At 44.6% G+C, this 19,751-nt stretch overlaps 1 protein-coding gene and 1 pseudogene across 1 annotated transcript in view; both read left to right on the top strand.

Moving 5' to 3' along the window:
• Positions 1–12,553: 12,553 nt before the first annotated feature.
• Positions 12,554–17,691, top strand: LOC101031962 (F-actin-capping protein subunit alpha-1-like; annotated as a pseudogene).
• Positions 17,676–19,751, top strand: part of MREG (melanoregulin) — an 87,347-nt gene continuing 85,271 nt past the window's right edge. The window contains exon 1 of the mRNA XM_039470166.2: positions 17,676–17,761. Within this exon, the coding sequence (XP_039326100.1) occupies positions 17,748–17,761 (14 nt within the window). The 5' untranslated portion in view covers positions 17,676–17,747. The remainder of the gene's footprint in view (positions 17,762–19,751) is intronic.

Here is a 19,751-nt window from a genome sequence, read left to right on the forward strand (position 1 = left end):
ACCACACCTGGCCTGTCATTAACACTCATTTAAAAGTGTATGATTTACCAACCTCTGGGGTTTGGGACCCAGAATCTGCAGCTTTCTCATGCCCTCAAGCAGCACTGGCACAAGGGAGAGGCTAATGAGGTACCCCGGGTGCAACATTTAAGGAGGTATTATGCATTGTCAGGTTTGTGCCCATGCAAAATCACCCTTGAGAGTGAGTGTGTCCTTAAATTTTGTGCCCTTACTAATAATGTGGGAACATCAGAAAGCTTTCTTTTCCCCTCAGATAGCTCTTTAACAGTGGCCTAATGGAACTGATAATGCCATGATGACTGAGAATTACAAGCCCCGTTAGAGGGCAAAGTGGCCCTAATACAGGTTGGTGGAGAAGATGGAAAAGGCAGGGCCTGCTTTCACACGACCTGCGTTGATGACTGCCACCAACTCCTTAAATCTCCACAGCGTTGCCATTGATTTCTGCTTAAGGCACCGAACCCGCCTATGTAGCAGTAACCTTAGCTACAACTCCTTATTAGAGCTGCTTCTTAGACTGTCGCTGGACAGTGGGTCATTATCTATATTTTAGAATTATGAATTTATTATCATAATAGTATCCTATCAATAATATTCTTTTGCCACTATGCTTAGTGAGCTTTGTTGTAGAGTAACTGTTCTTGAATAGGCTTAATGATTTTGAGCTCCTGCTGTGTATTTAGGATTATGTCAGAAGTGAGACATGCAGTGGTGAAAAATACACATGGATCTTGCCTTACTGAGCTTAAAATACAGAAAGAGTGAGAGAGCAGGAGTGTTATAGATGATAAGGCCATGGTGTCCACAGCATATAATTGAAAGAAAAAGACATCTGAAAAACAAAATGAAAACAATTTTATATTTATATTAAAAGAATTTGTTGATAAAGATGACCCTTATCAACATTATCCCTCCCCCACACACGAATCTTTTGGTTTGTGGCTTATGTTAGTTCAGGTCCTCTGAAAAGCAGGTGCTCAGACATGTTGGAAATAAACACTCGGTGCCGCAAATAAAAATTAGCACTGAGACAAGGCCAGGCACAGTGGCTCAAGCCTGTAATCCCAGCACTTTGGGAGGCCGAGGCGGGTGGATCACGAGGTCAAGAGATCAAGACCATCCTGGTCAACATGGTGAAACCCCGTCTCTACTAAAAATACAAAAAAAATTAGCTGGGCATGGTGGCGCGTGCCTGTAATCCCAGCTACTCAGGAGGCTGAGGCAGGAGAATTGCCTGAACCCAGGAAGAGGAGGTTGTGGTGAGCCAAGATCGCGCCATTGCACTCCAGCCTGGGTAACAAGAGCGAAATTCCGTCTCAAAAAAAAAATTAAATAAATAAATAAATAAATAAATAAATAAAAATTAGCACTGAGACAAAGGATCTTTCAGCAATGCAATTTTTACTTCCTGGACTGCAGGAAGGGTACTCCCACTACATCATGCCATAAGAATACAGTGAACAAAGGAAAACACACAAATTGATCTGTTATGAACTTGGGGTCGTGTTTACTGATGTGTCTGATCTCCATTGGCTGGAGGCAGACCTCACAATTTAAACTAAAACCGATGGCTAACAATTTAAAACTTTTCTAAACACGTAAAAGCAATGGCGAGCTGGGGCATGGCTGTGAGCACGTCCAGCACAGATACCGTGGTCAGAGTACAAGGAAATGGAATGTACTATGTACCTGTAAGCATGGCATGTCTAACAGCTACATAGGATGGGGCTTAACAAAGAGTTGTTAGCACACTTATGGTTTATTTTTAAGAAAGGAAACTTTTAAAAAGAAACTTTTCTACTTCCCACAGACATAATGTGATTTGCACCGTCCCCAGTAAGTTGGACGTCCACTCAGAAACCTAATTACAAAGACGGTGAATTCAAAGACCACAGATGGATAAATTTATAACGAAGGGAGGAAAACGGCCAAAAAAGGCTGAGAATGCCCAAGATCAGAACGCCTCTCCCTCAGCGGGGGATCACAGTTCCTCATCAGCAACGGAACAAGGCTTGATGGAGAACGAGTGTGTTCCAATTACAGAAGCAGGCTTCAAAATGTGGATAATGAGAAACTTCTGTGAATTAAAAGAACTTGTTTTAACCCAATCTAAAGCAACTAAGAACTTTGAAAAAAGATTTGACGAAATGTTAACAAGAATACACAATTTAGAGAGGAATATAAGTGAATTGATGGAGCTGAAAAACACAATAGGAGAACTTCGTGAAGTATGCACAAGTTTTAACAGCCGAATTGATCAAGTAGAAGAAAGGATATCAGAGGTCGAAGACCAACTCAATGAAATAAAACAAGAAGACAAGATTAGAGAAAAAAGGATACAAAGGGACGAGCAAAGTCTCCAAGAAATATGGGACTATGTGAAAAGACCTAATCTACGCTTGATAGGTGTACCTGAATGTGACGAAGAGAATGAATCCAAGCTGGAAAATACGCTTCAGGACATTATTCAGGAAAATTTTCCCAGCCTAGTAAGACAGGATAATATTCAACTCCAGGTAATACAGCGAACACCACAGAGATATTCCTCAAGAAGAGCAACTCCAAGGCACATAATCGTCAGATTCACCAGGGTTGAAATGAAGGAGAAAATACTAAGGGCAGCCAGAGAGAAAGGTCAGGTTACCCACAAAGGGAAGCCTATCAGACTTACAGCAGATCTCTCAGCAGAAACCCTACAAGCCAGAAGAGAGTGGGGGCCAATATTCAACATCCTTAAAGAAAAGAACTTTCAACCCAGAATTTCACATCCAGCCAAACTAAGCTTCACATGTGAAGGAAAAATAAAGTTTTTTTGTGAATAAGCAAGCACTCAGAGATTTCATCACCACCAGGCCTGCTTTACAAGAGCTTTTTTTTTTTTTTTTTTTTTTTTTTTTTTTTTTTTTTCAGGGAGGAGACCATTTTTGGGGACGGTGCCTGTGGAGGATAAGTGTGGAGAGCCAAAGAAGGCAGTGATGGCCTTCAGACCATGCTGCAAGGCTGACCCATGTAAAAGAGAGGGGAGAGAGGATTGGGCTGGAGGCATCTCAGACTGCAGCCGAGTGATGCTTTCTTAAGACAGGCTTGCTGAACGTGTGTGTTCACATTGACAGCAGCCCATAGGAATAGCAGCACACACTCAGTGGATCACCTGGATTCCACCTGTATTGCTCCCTGTCCCTACTGTGAAAAAGTAACTCTATCTCCTCCTCCTGGTGCCTGGACAAAGGGAGTTCAAAGTGCTCTGGCATCAGACAGTTTGTAGCTCAATGGGACCTTGTGGCATAAGATGTAGTTTGTAGCTCATATCGGGACCCAATGTCCTCTGGCAAGAGCCTCCCTCTTTGGGACCAGGATTTCCAGTGCTGCTATTCTTAAATCCTGCAGCAGATCATTGGAAATGATAGAAAGCAGGGCTACTCCCGATTTCACCCGCTGGACCCCAGACGCGGTCCCAAACCTACTGGTGACACACATCCTTGAGGATAGTACTCCATCCTGGCCCTTCAGCCGGGTCTTGGTAGTTCAAGCCCTCCATGAAGCTGGCTGCCTATGGATGGTTTGGGGTGTGGACTGACGCTGGTTCCACAACCAGGGGCTCACTCTTTCATCTCCTTCACTGGGAAGTAAGTCACCTGATTGGATTGGGACCTTGCCTAGTGGCGAGGCTTTCTATAAGCCCCCAGATTGTCATGGTATCTGAGTCCCTACAGGGAGGAAAGCCAAACTCTTGCTTAGAAGAGGTATTTGTCGGCCGAGCACGGTGGCTCACGCCTGTAATCCCAACACTTTGGGAGGCTGAGACGGGTGGATCACGAGGTCAAGAGATCGAGACCATCCTGGTCAACATGGTGAAACCCCGTCTCTACTAAAAATACAAAAAATGAGCTGGGCATGGTGGCGCGTGCCTCTAATCCCAGCTACTCAGGAGGCTGAGGCAGGAGAATTGCCTGAACCCAGGAGGCAGAAGTTGCGGTGAGCTGAGATCGCGCCATTGCACTCCAGCCTGGGTAACAAGAGCGAAACTCCGTCTCAAAAAAAAAAAAAGAAGAGGTATTTGTCACTATGAGGAGTGACACAGAAACCACACAGCAATTTGAACAGGGAAAGTTAAATGTGAAGAGTGATTATCACAGCAGATTGGAGTAATGAAGGACTGGCTACTAGGAAGTAAAAAGAACTTGCGCATGAGAACAGCAGCTATCGGGAGCAGCCTGCACTACTAGGGTTAAGACTGAGCACTCAAAGAAGAGCCCTGTCTGGGCGCGGTGGCTCACGCCTGTAATTCCAGCCCTTTGGGAGGCTGAGGCAGGCGGATCACCTAAGGTCAGGAGTTGAAGACCAGCCTGGCCAACATGGTGAAACCCCGTTTCTACTAAAAATACAAAAATTAGCCACTGAGCATGTGGCAGGTGCCTGTAATTCCAGCTACTCAGGAGGCTGAGGCAGGAGAATCGCTTGAACCTGGGAGGTGGAGGTTGTAGCGAGCCGAGATGGTGCCACTGCACTCCAGCCTGGGCGACAGAGCGAGACTCAGTCTCAGAAAACCAACCAATCAACCAACCACAGAGCTCAAAGAAGAGCCCTGACTGTGCGTGGTGGCTTGCACCTGTCATCCCAGCACTTTGGGAAGCTGAGGTGGGCAGATCACCTGAGGTCAAGAGTTTAAGATCAGCTTGGCCAACATGGTGAAACCCCATCTCTACTAAAAATACAAAAATTATCCAGACCGGTGGCATGCATCCTGAAGCTGAGGCAGGAGAATTGCTTGAACTTGAGAGGCAGAGGTTGCAGTGAGCCAAGATTACACCACTACACTCCAGCCTGGGCAACAGAGCAAGACCCTGTCTCAAAAATAAATAAATAAATAAATAAAAATAAAGAAGAGTCCCCTCAGTACCCCTCGGGCTGACACTGTGGAAGGCAGAGAAGTCACTGTGGTGCTCTGCTGGTAGAACTTTCTAGAAATCTGCCCTCTGTGCAGTTTTCCCCAGGTCCCCAGAGGGCAGAGGACTTCCCTTTGGGGTCCTGGGGAAAACTGCACAGAGAGGTGTCCCACTCGAGGCTGCTTTTTTTTTTTTTTTTTTTTGAGACAGAGTTTCGCTCTTGTTACCCAGGCTGGAGTGCAATGGCGCGATCTCGGCTCACCGCAACCTCCGCCTCCTGGGTTCAGGCCATTCTCCTGCCTCAGCCTCCTGAGTAGCTGGGATTACAGGCACGCGCCACCATGCCCAGCTAATTTTTGTATTTTTAGTAGAGACGGGGTTTCACCACATTGACCAGGATGGTCTCGATCTCTTGACCTCGTGATCCACCCACTTCGGCCTCCCAAAGTGCTGGGATTACAGGCTTGAGCCACCGCACCCGGCCCACTTGAGGCTTCTTGATGCAAAACTCTGTGAGGGCAGTGTTGGGAAGCTGGGAAGACCTTCCTGCCCCGCAGTCTGCACTGCGCCAGTCAGGAAGCAAAACTCTTCCTCCTGCAGTATTTCTCCATCACCCTTTCCTGACAAAGCTTCAGAACCCGCTGGCCCAGGGAAACAACTTAGAGGGCCCAGATCCATTTTCACAGAGCAAACAAGCAATACATCCGGAGCCTGCTGCTTGTCGACTGGCCTCCTGTGGCCCATTGGTCTCCTTAAGGAGCAGTGATACTTCAGGGCTCAGCAATGGCCTGTGTTGCAGACGGGTTGGACATTCAGAGGCAATGGCAGTTCCATTGACCTGGGATAACAGGGAGTCCATGCTAACAGGCTGTCTGCAGCCTCCCCCCATCCCTGTGCCTGTCACAGCAGCTCTGGGCTGGCCGGTGATGAAGGCCAGCTATCAACCCACCAAGTCTTCTTGGCTGCTTGCTTGTTCTACGCCTCTTCCGTGAGGATTGCATTCTGGGGGCATTAAGGTGGGAGGTGGAAATGATACTCCCCTGGAGTGCTCACTCCCCTGAGTTCATCCACAGGCCTTTACCCCAGACCTTGTTTCCTGGCCACTGTATATATTCTCACCTCGGGCCATTTTTTGTTCCATTGTAGATGCCAGTTGCACCCTCACACGCTGCCCATTAGAAAGATTTTCCAGTTGGGAGCTGTCGCTCATGCCTGTAATCCCAGCACTTTGGGAGGCCAAGGCAGGCAGGTCATCTAAGGTCAGGAGCTAGAAACCAACCTGTTCAACATGGTGAAACCCCGTCTCTACTAAAAAACAAAAATTAGCTGGGCGTGGCAGCATGCGCCTGTGATCCCAGCTACTCAGGAGGCCGAGACAGGACAATCGCTTGAACTCGAGAGGCGGAGGCTGCAGCAAGTTGAGATCGTGCCACTGCACTCCAGGCTGGGTGACAAGAGCGAGACTCCATCGCACAAAAAAAAAAAAAAAAAAAAGAAAAAAAAGAAAAAAAAGAAAAAAGAAAAGAAAAGAAAAAGAAAAAGAAAAAAGAAAAGAAAGATTGTCCAGTTCCACCATCATGGGGCCACTCCTGAATAGGGCTATCATGAAGTTCTGACAACTGTGGAGAGAGAGAAGGAAGGGGGATTGGATAGGAAAAACCACAGACCGCAATACAGTCCAAGAAAGGGAGGACCAGGCAGATGGGAAGTCCTCAAGCCAAAGTCACCCGTGGGAGCCGCCCTTGTCCCAAGTGAATAGCTTGGTGTGGACAGCAAGGCTGTGTTTGTCATGGGCCAGGAGCAGCCCGGGGGGAAGACCGTGGTGGATGTAGAGGGGCAGCAGCTGGGACCCACAGCCAATTACTTTTGTTTCCCATAGCAGGAGGTCTAAGGGGTTTCTTTGAATGGCTGCCACTTGGCTCTTCTGCAGCTATCAAACTTCACCGTTGATCTCATTTAGTTTTTAGCATACCTGGGGCTTGGCTCAAAGCAGTGCCACCTTGTGGTTAGTTGTGGAACACCAGCTTGTCTGGGCCGTGCCTTCTTGGGATTCAAGACCAGGCTGCAACTTGAGCTTTAGTTTCTTCCTTTGGCATTTCTTCTGCAGTCCTTGTTTACAAGGATTTCATTTCAACAAAGGAGCTGTCTAGTGAAATGAGACCCACCAGCAGGAAGATTCCAAACCATATTCTAGAAAGGCTTGCTGCATCAAAACTAGTCATTATTGAGCTCGTGTTTTAAGACAGCCAAATCTCTAGGCTATTTTGGATTTTATCTTGGACAACACCGTTTCTGATTTGCATGGCAACCAAGGCCTTCTGTGGGTTAGTCACAGCTTTCAGGCAGCCGTGGCTCAGTGAGAGGCACGCTTGCGTTCTGCCTGGTAGGAGTCAGAGTCTTAGGATCTACCAAGTACTGGCGCCGTCAGCATTCACACTGCCTTCGTCAGCATTCACACTGCCTTATCCCCTCCCCACGCCGGGATAGGGAGGCCCACCACCTGTTTTTGTCTACAGCCATCAGACTTGCTCTCCTTGAGGTTGTCAGTTCCCCAAAAGGAATTATCTTGAAATCCCCTTCTTGACGGAGGCCACACTTTGCTGAGGTTGCTAACTTTCCTGCTTCCCGGCATCCTGTTTCTCTGCTTATTTTGCCATTTTCTGCAGAGCTCTTGTTGAACTCTCTCTTTCTATGAATTAGAGATTTTAATGTGCACTGGGGCCCAGCTGCTTGGGTTCGAATCCCAGCTTCTACCACTTACTTGCTCTTGTGAGGGTATTGAGACAGTTGAGGAATTTGTACAGAGACTTACTGGTCATTTTGCTTGACATGATAATGGCATGGCAGTTATTAATTTTTAAGTAAGAAATATTGATGTCTAGGATTTACTTTAAAATATTTCAACTTAAAAAAATGGAGGAAGAGGGGTTGGTGAAATGAGATTGGCAGTATTGTAATAATTGTCTAAGCTGGGTGAGAGATATATTATACATTATCTGTATGCAGCTATATTATACATTATATGGTTAATTCTACTAGTCTCTCAATCTTTGGGTAAGTATAGAAGTTTCCCAAGGCCGGGTGCGGTGGCTCACGCCTGTAATCCCAGCACTTTGGGAGGCCAAGGTGGGTAGATCACGAGGTCAAGAGATCGAGACCATCCTGGTCAACATGGTGAAACCCCATCTCTACTAAAAATACAAAAATTAGCTGGGCATGGTGGCGCATGCCTGTAGTCCCAGCAACTCGGGAGGCTGAGGCAGGAGAATTGCTTGAACCCAAGAGGCGGAGGTTGCGGTGAGCCGAGATCGTGCCATTGCACTCCAGCCTGGATAACAAGAGCAAAACTCTGTCTCAAAAAAAAAAAAGTTCCCCAACTAAAAAGTGTAAGGGTCTAAAATGTGTAAAATGAAAATGGCCTCGTGAATTGCTTGGATGGGGGTAACATGGGGAAGAGTTAGCTGACTATATATAAATGTTACTGGGGAGAGACAGGAGGAGTTTGCACTGAGCCTCCCACAGTTTGTGGGGGTTCATGAGTGTCGCAGAGAGAGTAGAAGACCAGATCCCAACTAGAATATACATTTGATGGTGCAAAACGATTGCCTTCTGACCTGGATTCTGCTCTGCAGGCCCTGCGAAGACCCCTGTAACTCTGGTCAGCTAACCCAGCCAGCTAATGCTGGCTTAGCATTAGTTGGCTCCAGCATAAGCCAGTGGGGTAAACGGAGCGTTACAAGAAATGGACAATACCATCAAATTATTCCATAGCATTGTTGTACCTGAGTTCATGTGCTTTGAGTGGGGAAATTATACCCAGTTGGTAAATTTGGAAAAAAAAAAAAACCTCAAATCAGCAATGTAAAGACTATTTTCCTTGTTTCTCTTGCATATTTTGGACCATTTGGCTTTTGTTTTCATTTGTCTGGACTGAGTCACAAGTTGAGCCAGTTTGTAGTTCTAAGTATGACTCAACAGAGTCAGCTTTTTCAAATGCAAATGATTATCATGGACTTAAATAGCAAAGATTTGAAAAAAAAAGGAGTCATTTCTGTAAGTGATTCAGAGTAGATGTAAGTCACAATTTCTTACCCTGTAATTTTATCTTCTGCGTGAAAAGCTGTCTTCCAAAGGCTATTTTGTTAGATTTCTTTGACTTCCTGTTCTCAGATAAACCAAGAAGAGAGGGACAGCCTATTTCTGGTTTTGCTAAAGCCTTTTAAAAATTCTTGATGATTTAAGAAATACAAAAATACAGAATAGTAGAAAGGTTCAATCTGAGTTTACAGTAAAAGTTAAGGAGGAACATAAGGTCATCAGAGAAAGGTAGATAAGACTTACTGGGAGATTCAGCTGTGAGACACTGAATATGGATTTGGGATTAATAGGATTGATTAGAGGTAGGCTGGTATGGACATTATGGAACTTGGGGTGAGTGAATGCTTTTATCCAATTCTTCTTTTGTTTTGAGATGAAGTCTCGCTCCGTTGCCCAGGCTGGAGTGCAGTGGCGCCATCTTTGCTCACTGCAGTCTCTGCCTCCTGGGTTCAAGTGATTCTCCTGTCTCAGCCTCCTAAGTAGCTGGGATTATATGCGCCCACCAGCACACCCAACTATTTCTTGTATTTTTAGTACAGATGAGGTTTCACCATGTTCGCCAGGCTGGTCTCGAACTCCTGACCTCATATGATCCGCCTGCCTTGGCCTCCCAAAGTGCTGGGATTACAGGCATGAGCCACGGCGCCTGGCTCTTCTGCTTAGTCTTTATCATTTTGCCTTTGCTGTCCTAATTCAGCGGCGTCAATCCTTCCTTACACACCCCCTGCCATCAAGCTGGGGGGTGTTTTGTTTATCATCCTTTTATTTTATTTTATTTTTTATCCTTTTATTTTAAAAGGAAATTAAATATTTAAATTCCTTTTAAATAAATAAAGATGAATATGACATCTTTTTGATTGTACTGGTATTTATTTTGGAATTGCTACTTATAAGTGCTCTGATCACAAATTTGCATATCTTGAGTGGTCTGTACTTAATTCTGTATTCCAATGGGGGGAAAATCAAAATTGTGTCTCTTTTTCTCTCTCTGATAGAAAGAGCCTTATTTTTTTCTTCCCTTTTCTTTTTCTTTATTGTGGTATAACTGATATATATATAAAACACAATTTTTGCTATTTTAATGATTTTAAGTGTGCAATTCTTACTGTAATTATAGACACTTACCGACTGTAATTGGTAGAATTTCAATTTCTCAAATAGCAAGATAAACTCAAATATGCATTACCTTAACACCATACAAATTCGAATTCTGAAAATCCAAGTATAGTTGAGAAAATATCTAAAGTACATTGAGAAAAATAGGAATTAAATACATAATTACTGGAAAAATATGTCAGCTATCACACTTAAATCTTGCCTAGAAATGTCAAATGGAAATTTTTCTATTGATTTGTATATATTTTCAGATTATCTGGGTTTTTTGAGCAAATTGGTGAAAGACATCTTTGGTTTACAACCATACCACACTTTAAATGTCATTTATTTCCACTTAAAGCCTATGTTTTACATTATATTTACATGAAGCATTAGCAATTTGGTTTTAGTGCAGATGTCCAAACTCTTGTATGGAAGTCAAAATGCCATGCCTCAAATGCTAAAATTTTTATTCTGAAGTAACTATGTTTAATTAGAAAACTCAGAAAACTACAATGTGGAGAATTAAACATGAAAATTTCATTTTATTAAATAATAGACTTTAAGTATGTTTTGAAATTTAGTGTGTTTGAATATTTATGCAAAATTTTTAGATAGAATGCTTTTAGAAAAACAATGCAACTTGTAAATGATTTTTTTTTTTTTTGAGACGAAGTTTCGCTCTTGTTACCCAGGCTGGAGTGCAATGGCGCGATCTCGGCTCACCGCAACCTCCGCCTCCTGGGTTCAGGCAATTCTCCTGCCTCAGCCTCCTGAGTAGCTGGGATCACAGGCACGTGCCACCATGCCCAGCTAATTTTTTGTATTTTTAGTAGAGATGGGGTTTCACCATGTTGACCAGGATGGTCTCGATCTCTCGACCTCGTGATCCACCTGCCTCGGCCTCCCAAAGTGCTGGGATTACAAGCTTGAGCCACTGCGCCCGGCCATAAATGATTTTTTATCACAGAGGGTGGGGGAAGGGATAGTTGGCTTGACTTATTTTTTCAGAATGGAGATTTTTGATATTAGGCAAATTTTAAACTGACACTTTCTGTTTCTTTCCTTTTTTGAAGGTCCTAGTATCTTAACTACCTCATGGCTTTTTTTTTTTTTTTTTTTCTGAGATAGATTCTTGCTCTGTTGCCCAGACTGGAGTGCAGTGGTGTGATCCTGGCTTACTGCAACCTCCTCCTCCCTGGTTCAAGTGATTCTCGTGCCTTGGCCTCCCAAGTAGCTGGGATTACAGGCATGTGCCACCATGCCCAGCTAATTTTTGTATTTTTAGTAGAGATGAGGGTTTTGCCATGTTGGCTAGGCTGGTCTTGAACTCCTGGCCTCAAGTGATCTGCCCACTTTGGCCTCCCAAAGTGCTGGGATTACCTTGTGGCTCTTGGAGTATCATTCTTACTTTAAAGTTAAATTTCTTTCAGGGAGCTTCTAACTCTACTGCGTAATAGTGCTGAAATGGTGGTGGCATGGCATTATTTATTTAAAGACAACTTAATTCACGTAATTTTTAGCTTCCAACAAGTATACCATTGTTTTGTCTGTCACCAAACACCACATGTATTAACACAAAATATTCACATACCATCTTTCACATTTTACCAGTAAGAGATGAGTGATTTCATCCAGTATTTTTGAATAGTTTGGAGTGTGCCTTTCCAAACAGATAATTATTTTGGAGACCCTGAAATCTCTGAACGTCATTTTTATTTCAGGAAACTTTAAAGAGTATGTGATCATAACACTTCAAACTCCTTTGGAAGGAAAATATTCTTTACATGTAGACAGAAGTTATGTCTCATGTAAATTACAGATTTACGTAATTTGGCTATCCAGAGCCAACTACATGGATAGGATGCTTGATTTTAAGCACAAATAGTTTTATCTGATTTGCCTTATGTGATGTAAGTTTACTCTGAAGACAGAGTAACAACATTTTAATAATTCCTAGTTATTAAAAAATTAAAGTTCTTACAGTAAAGGGTTAATTTTCATATAGTTGGCTGTTCCCAAGGAAGAGATTTTTTTTGTATTTGGGGTGTGTGTGTGTGTGTGTGTGTGTGTGTGCGCGCGCGTGTGTGGTTTTACCTCATTTTATTTAATTGAGGTGAAATTGACATAATATGAAATTAACCAATTTAGCCAGACATGGTGGCTCAAGCCTGTAGTGATCCCAGCACTTTGTGAGGCAGAGGCAAGTGAATCGCTTGAGCTCAGGAGTTCGAGACCAGCCTGGGCAACATGGTGAAACCCTATCTCTACAAAAAATACAAAAATTGGCGGCGCATACCTGTAGTCCCAGCTACTCGGAAGGCTCAAACGGGAGGATCGCTTGAAACTGGGAAGGTTTCAGTGAGCCTAGATGGTGCCACTGTACTCCAGCCTGGGCAACAGAGATGCTGACTTAAAAAAAAAAAAAATTAACCATTTAAAAATGAACAATCCAGTGGCATTTAGTACATTCACAATGTTGTGCAATCATCATCTTTGTCTAGTTTCAAAAAATTTTCATGTGCTTTCGCTGGGCACAGTGGCTCATGCCTGTGATCCCAGCACTTTGGGAGGCCAAGGGGAGGATCATCTGAGCTCAGGAGTTCAAGACCAGCCTGGCCAACATGGCAAAACCTCGTCTCTACTAAAAATACAAAAATTAGCCTGGGGTGGTGGTGGGTGGTTGTAATCCTTGCCATGCTGGAGGCTGAGACAGGAGAATCACTTGAACCTGAGAGGCAAAGAAGGTTGCAGTGAGATTGTTGCAGAGAGATTGTGCCATTGCACTCCAGCCTGGGCAACAAGAGTGAAACTCAATCTCAAAAACAAACACCAAGAGAACAGCCCAAGATGGACGACTTCGATGATCGTGTGTCGGATAAGGAGAAGGTATGCATAGCTGCTAAGTTCATCACTCATGCACCCCCAGGGGAATTTAATGAAGTTTTTAATGATGTTCGGCTACTACTTAACAATGATAATCTCCTCAGGGAAGGGGCAGCACATGCATTTGCCCAGTATAACATGGATCAGTTCACACCAATGAAGATAGAAGGATATGAAGATCAGGTTTTTATTTTATTTTATTTTTTTTTGGTGCCGTGACTTGGATACGAACTGAAGATCAGGTCTTAATTACAGAGCACGGTGACTTGGGTAATAGATTTTTAGATCCAAGTAACAAAATTTCCTTTAAATTTGATCACCTATGGAAAGAAGCAAGTGACCCCCAGCCAGAAGATGTTGATGGAGGTGTGAACTCTTGGAGAGAATCCTGTGATAGTGCTTTAAGAGCCTGTGTGAAAGACCATTATTCCAACAGCTTCTGTACTGTTTATGCTAAAACTATCAATGGGCAACAGACTATTATTGCATGTATTGAAAGCCACCAGTTTCAGCCTAAAAACTTCTGGAATGATCATCGGAGATCAGAGTGGAAGTTCGCCATCACACCACCTACAGCCCAGGTGGTTGGAGTGCTTAAGACTCAGGTTCACTATTATGAAGATGGCAATGTTCAGTTGGTTAGTCATAAAGATGTATAGGATTCACTAACTGTTTTGAATGAAGCCCAAACTGCCCAGGAGTTTATTAAAATCATAGAGAATGCAGAAATTGAGTATCAGACAGCAATTGTGAAAACCATCAAATGAAGTCAGATACCACATTTAAGGCCTTGGCGCTGGCAGCTTCCAGTTACCTGCACCAAAATCAACTGGAACAAAATACTTGGCTACAAGATTGATAAAGAAATGCAGAATACGGGCCGGGCGCGGTGGCTCATGCCTGTAATCCCAGCACTTTGGGAGGCCGAGGCGGGTGGATCACGAGGTCAAGAGATCGAGACCATCCTAGTCAACATGGTGAAACCCCGTCTCTACTAAAAATACAAAAACTTAGCTGGGCATGGTGGCGCGTGCCTGTAATCCCAGCTACTCAGGAGGCTGAGGCAGGAGAATTGCCTGAACCCAGAAGGCGGAGGTTGCGGTGAGCCGAGATCGCGCCATTGCACTCCAACCTGGGTAACAAGAGCGAAACTCCGTCTCAAAAAAAAAAGAAATGCAGAATACTTAAAGGCTGAATGTAGAATTCTCCAGTATGTGGAAAGACAAGGATTCAATGTGTGGTCACATGATAAATAAGTAATTTATAAACAAGAGTGATATTTTACTAGGGCTTTCAAAGTTAACTGTTTTTCTAGCCTCATGGAATACTGTGGAACCTGTAGCGTTGCCTTGATTCTTTTGTGTTCTCTGCGTTGTAATTTTCTGTTATTGCTGTATCTATGTGTAAATCTTTTTGTTGTTGTTGTTGTTAATTATGTCACATTTAATGTTGGAGAGAGAAAGATCTATCCTAGAGACATTTTAGTGTTTAAAAAAGTTTTCTGGCCGGGCGCGGTGGCTCAAGCCTGTAATCCCAGCACTTTGGGAGGCCGAGGCGGGTGGATCACGAGGTCGAGAGATAGAGACCATCCTGGCCAACATGGTGAAACCCCGTCTCTACTAAAAATACAAAAAACTAGCTGGGCGTGGTGGCGCGTGCCTGTAATCCCAGCTACTTAGGAGGCTGGGGCAGGAGAATTGCCTGAGCCCAGGAGGCGGAGGTTGCGGTGAGCCGAGATCGCGCCATTGCACTCCAGCCTGGGTAACAAGAGCGAAACTCCGTCTCAAAAAAAAAAAAAAAAAAAAAAAGTTTTCTAGCCATGAAGCCCTGCTACTGATTTAGACAGGTATTATGGTCATTACTTTTTACCCCTGTCCTTTCAGGCACTTCTGGTACTTCAGTGGTTTTTACTGATCACCAACACCTAAAGAGGATGTGCTGCAATCTATAGCTAAACGGAAGACACATTCATCCTTCACCCTCTGACTGCTTTGATCATCAATTATTGCATCTCATAACTGTAATTTTCCAAAGTTTGGATTGGGACTTTTCAGGTCCTTTTTGGAGGGCAAAGAAAGTGCCAGCTTCTCTGGGGAACTTTTTTTTTTTTTTTTTTTTTTTTTTTTTTTTGAGACGGAGTTTCGCTCTCCTTACCCAGGCTGGAGTGCAATGGCGCAATCTCAGCTCACCGCCTCCGCCTCCTGGGTTCAGGCAATTCTCCTGCCTCAGCCTCCTGAGTAGCTGGGATTACAGGCACGTGCCACCATGCCCAGCTAATGTTTTGTATTTTTAGTAGAGACGGGGTTTCACCATGTTAACCAGGATGGTCTCGATCTCTTGACCTCGTGATCCACCCGCCTCGGCCTCCCAAAGTGCTGGGATTACAGGCTTGAGCCACCGCGCCCGGCCTGGAAACTTGTTTTTAAATCCAAAGACTTGAACCACATTCCCTGCATATGAACATGTTTGCTTTTATCCCTTCTCTCACTGTCTCCTTCCCATTTTAATACCATTGTAATTATAGACATCTGCATTTTTATTTTTTTAATTTTTATTTATTTAAAAAATTTTTAAAATTTTATTTTGACATCTGCATTTTTAGAAGGGTTTTACCCATTTATTTATTTATTTTTAACATCCAAGAACGGCTGACATACTGTGGAGGTAGAGTATAAAACTTGAAAAATGCAGATGTTGAAGGAATAATAGGTATGTTGTGCTTTAATACTTTACGGCAGGATTGTACTATAAGCAAATGAATTAAACAGCTTTGTAAATCATAAACAAAAACTAAAAATGAACCAAAGTGAAAAAGATAACTGCCAGGCACTATCTTTCTATTGTAACCTGTTATTTAAGGAAATACTAGTGATTCCTTCCAAATAGGATGTAAAACTTTTTTCAAATTACTCTTCCTCTGTCCTGCCTGCCAAGAACTCAAGTGTAACTGTGATAAAATAACCTTTCCCGGGTATATTGGCAGGTATGTGTGTAATCTCAGAATACACTCAGATAAGATATGACAATGGTAATGGTGGATTCATTTACATTGTTTACACTTCTACGACCAGGCCTTAGGGGAAGGTCAGTTTTTTAAAAAAAACAAGTAGTGTCTTCCTACCTATCCCCAGATACATGTCAAAAAAGAAAGGTGTTTGTGCTTCAGTTTGTTTTTGCTCAGTAATTTAGTCAAGTAACAGTTTGTTTCCAAGTGACCCCTTGAGCTGTGTATGCATTTTTTATTTCAAATAAAATATATTTGTATTATTTGTCATTCATACTATTCATCCATACCACACTATCTTCTGTAACAGGTAGTCTAAAAGAAATATACCTGTTTTGGCCAGTCATGGTAGCTCACGCCTATAATCCCAGCACTTTGGGAGGCCGAGGCGGGTGGATCATGAGTTCAAGAGATCGAGACCATCCTGGTCAACATGGTGAAACCCCATCTCTACTAAAAATACAAAAATTCCTACTGGGCATAGTGGTGCGTGCCTGTAATCCCAGCTACTCAGGAGGCTGAGGCAGGAGAATTGCTTTAACTGAGGAGGCTGAAGTTGCGGTGAGCCGAGATTGCGCCATTGCACTCCAGCCTGGGTAACAAGAGTGAAACTCCGTCTCAAAAAAACCAAAAAACAAACAAAAAAAACCAACCTGTTTTGTTCTTTAAAAACCCCCCCAAAATCTAAAACACCAAAATATTTTATCATTCCAAAAAAACCCTATATATACATTAAGCAGTTGCTCTTCTTAGTCCACCCCTGTTCCCAGCAGCCACTAGCTGGAATTATGTCCCTCTCTATGGGTGTTTAATGTATGTTGAATCATATAATACGTGACCTTTTGTGTCTGGCTTTTTTCACGTATCATAATGTTTTCGAGGGTCATCCACATCGTAGCATATGTCAGTACTTCCAGAGAAGAGTTTTCATCATGTCTATGCGGGTGAGACTGCTTCTACTTGCGGACAGTTTCCTGGACCTTACTTCTAGAATGTTCCCCCCAAAGAGCTGAAGGTTTAAGTGATCATGCCTGGAGGACTTAATCTTATGTTAAAGAAATCTGACAAAAGAATTCCTGGCATTTTGAGAGGAAGGAAATCCTGAGCCTGTGTGACTGCCCACAAGGATGGATTTTGGTGCGGGGACTGCTGGGCAGCGGCTGCTGGGACGCGGCACGCAGAGGCTCCCTCCGGAAGGAGGACGCGGCACGCAGAGGCTCCCTCCGGAAGGAGGACGCGGCACGCAGAGGCTCCCTCCGGAAGGAGGACGGGGCACGCAGAGGCTCCCTCCGGAAGGAGGACGGGGCACGCAGAGGCTCCCTCCGGAAGGAGGACGCGGCACGCAGAGGCTCCCTCCGGAAGGAGGACGCGGCACGCAGAGGCTCCCTCCGGAAGGAGGACGGGGCACGCAGAGGCTCCCTCCGGAAGGAGGACGCGGCACGCAGAGGCTCCCTCCGGAAGGAGGACGCGGCACGCAGAGGCTCCCTCCGGAAGGAGGACGCGGCACGCAGAGGCTCCCTCCGGAAGGAGGACGCGGCACGCAGAGGCTCCCTCCGGAAGGAGGACGCGGCACGCAGAGGCTCCCTCCGGAAGGAGGACGCGGCACGCAGAGGCTCCCTCCGGAAGGAGGACGGGGCACGCAGAGGCTCCCTCCGGAAGGAGGACGGAGCTGCTGGAAGTGTTGCCAACGGAGGGCTCTAGCTGTCAGCCCGCTTCCGGGACGGCCTCCGCTGAAGACGGCTGCCTCGGCCAAGGCCATGTTCCTTCCCAGGTAGACCTCATCCAAAGACTGATTGTCATGGAGGGGACAGAAAGGGCCAGTTCTCCCTCACCGACTCAGAACAGCTCTGAATCGTCATTCTGTGTTTAGAACTCCCCGTGGGGTTGACTGAGGCCCAGTCAGTTCCTTTCTGCCCTTCTTTTCCACAGGTGTTGGTTCCATGTGCGCTCGTAGTAAATCTCCTGTACGCTAAATTCCATCTCAGAGTTAGCTTTCCTGGGAACCTAATCTACAGTCCTAGATTTTCTGCAGTTACAGGGAAGGAAGGACGGAAGGAGGGAAGGAGGGAGGGAGGGAGGGAAGGAAGGAGGGAGGGAGAGAGGGAGGGAGGGAAGGAAGGGAAGGAGGGAGGGAAGGAAGGAAGGAGGGAGGGAGAGAGGGAGGGAGGGAGGGAAGGAAGGAAGGAGGAAGGAAGGAAGGTAGGTAGGTAGGTCTGTGCCTCCTCTAAGCTGAGAAGCTTTGCGCTTCGGCTACTGGGCTGTCTCTGGGTAGTAGAGGTCTTCTCTCCTAGTTTTACAACTTTTTTTTCCCTTTGAGGTCTTTAAATCAATCCTTTTTGGGCATTGGTGGGGTGGCAGCTAAGGATTTTGCCTTTATTAATAAGTTTTACACTCCTATGAAACCATTCTATGTTGCCGTAGGAAAAAGCATAAGCATTAAAATGAGATGTGCATTTTCATACATTCTTTTGCTTTTCAAGGATGTCATGGTACCAGGAATCATGAAAACGGCACTTAAATTTTGAGTCAAACATATCAGTTTATCTTTATATTTTCTTTTTCTTTCTTCTTCTTCTTCTTTTTTTTTTTTTTTTTTTGAGACAGACTCTTACTCCATTGCCCAGGCTGGAATGCAATGGCATCATCTCGGCTCCCTGCAACTTGTGCCTCCTGAGTTCAGACAATTCTCCTATTTCAGCCTCCCAAGTAGCCAAGATTATAGGTGCACACCACCATGCCTAGCTAATTTTTTTTTTCTTTCTATTTTTAGTAGAGACAGGGTTTCACCATGTTGGCCAGTCTGGTCTTGAACTCCTGACCTCAGGTTGTCCACCCACCTCAGCCCCCCAAATGTTGGGATTACAGGTGTGAGCCACCACATCTGGCCAGTACATTTTCTACAGACAAGAAAACGTATTTGTTTAACAACAGCTGGACAGGGGCCGCTCTCCCTTGGACTGAGGAGTACTCATTATGAGTCAGTTAGCCTAGGGACAAAAGAGAGGACACTGGGCCTCCTTATTTTATTTTATTTTTTTGAGACTGATTCTCGCTGTGTTACCCAGACTGGAGTGCAGTGGCGGGATCTTGGCTGACTGTAACCTCTGCCTCCTGGGTTCAAGCACTAATCCTGCCTCAGCCTCCCGAGTAGCTGGGATTACAGGTGCTCATCACTACACCTGGCTAATTTTTGTATTTTTAGTAGAGATGGGATTTCGCCATGTTGGCAAGGCTGATCTTGAACTCCTTACCTTAGGTGATCCACCCTCCTTGGCCTCCCAAAGTGCTGGGATTATAGGCATGAGCTACCACACCTTGCCGGCACTTGGTCTTCTTATGGGATAGGAAGGAAAGATATGAGAGATAGGGACAGGTGGCTCAATTTAAATTCCCTGTCTGAAGTGACAAGGCCTTTCTAAATTGAAAACATGGAGAGTAGACCCTGCAAGGCTCGGCATGGGAAGGGAGAGCGGAGCTTAGAGACGTACATTTTAAACTCCACAAAGCAACTCAAAGGAGTACTCATGGCATAGACTTGAAACGGCCCTCTACTTTGGTCAAGCAAAATATTTAACATTAAGCACTTATCAATTTGAAAGGCTGTCTTTTCCCTCATCTAAGTGCTGGGTGTTGTGCTGTCCTGTCACAGCGGGGCTGACTACCACCTTCCTTTAGAAGGGCTTGCTTCAGTTCTTCTGGTACCTCTCTCTCCTTCCTGCTTCATCTTTTCTGTTCCAGCTTCTCCCCATTCCCTTCTCCTC

The sequence above is a fragment of the Saimiri boliviensis genome, chromosome 5 (assembly GCF_048565385.1).
Source record: "Saimiri boliviensis isolate mSaiBol1 chromosome 5, mSaiBol1.pri, whole genome shotgun sequence".
NCBI classification, from domain to species: domain Eukaryota; kingdom Metazoa; phylum Chordata; class Mammalia; order Primates; family Cebidae; genus Saimiri; species Saimiri boliviensis.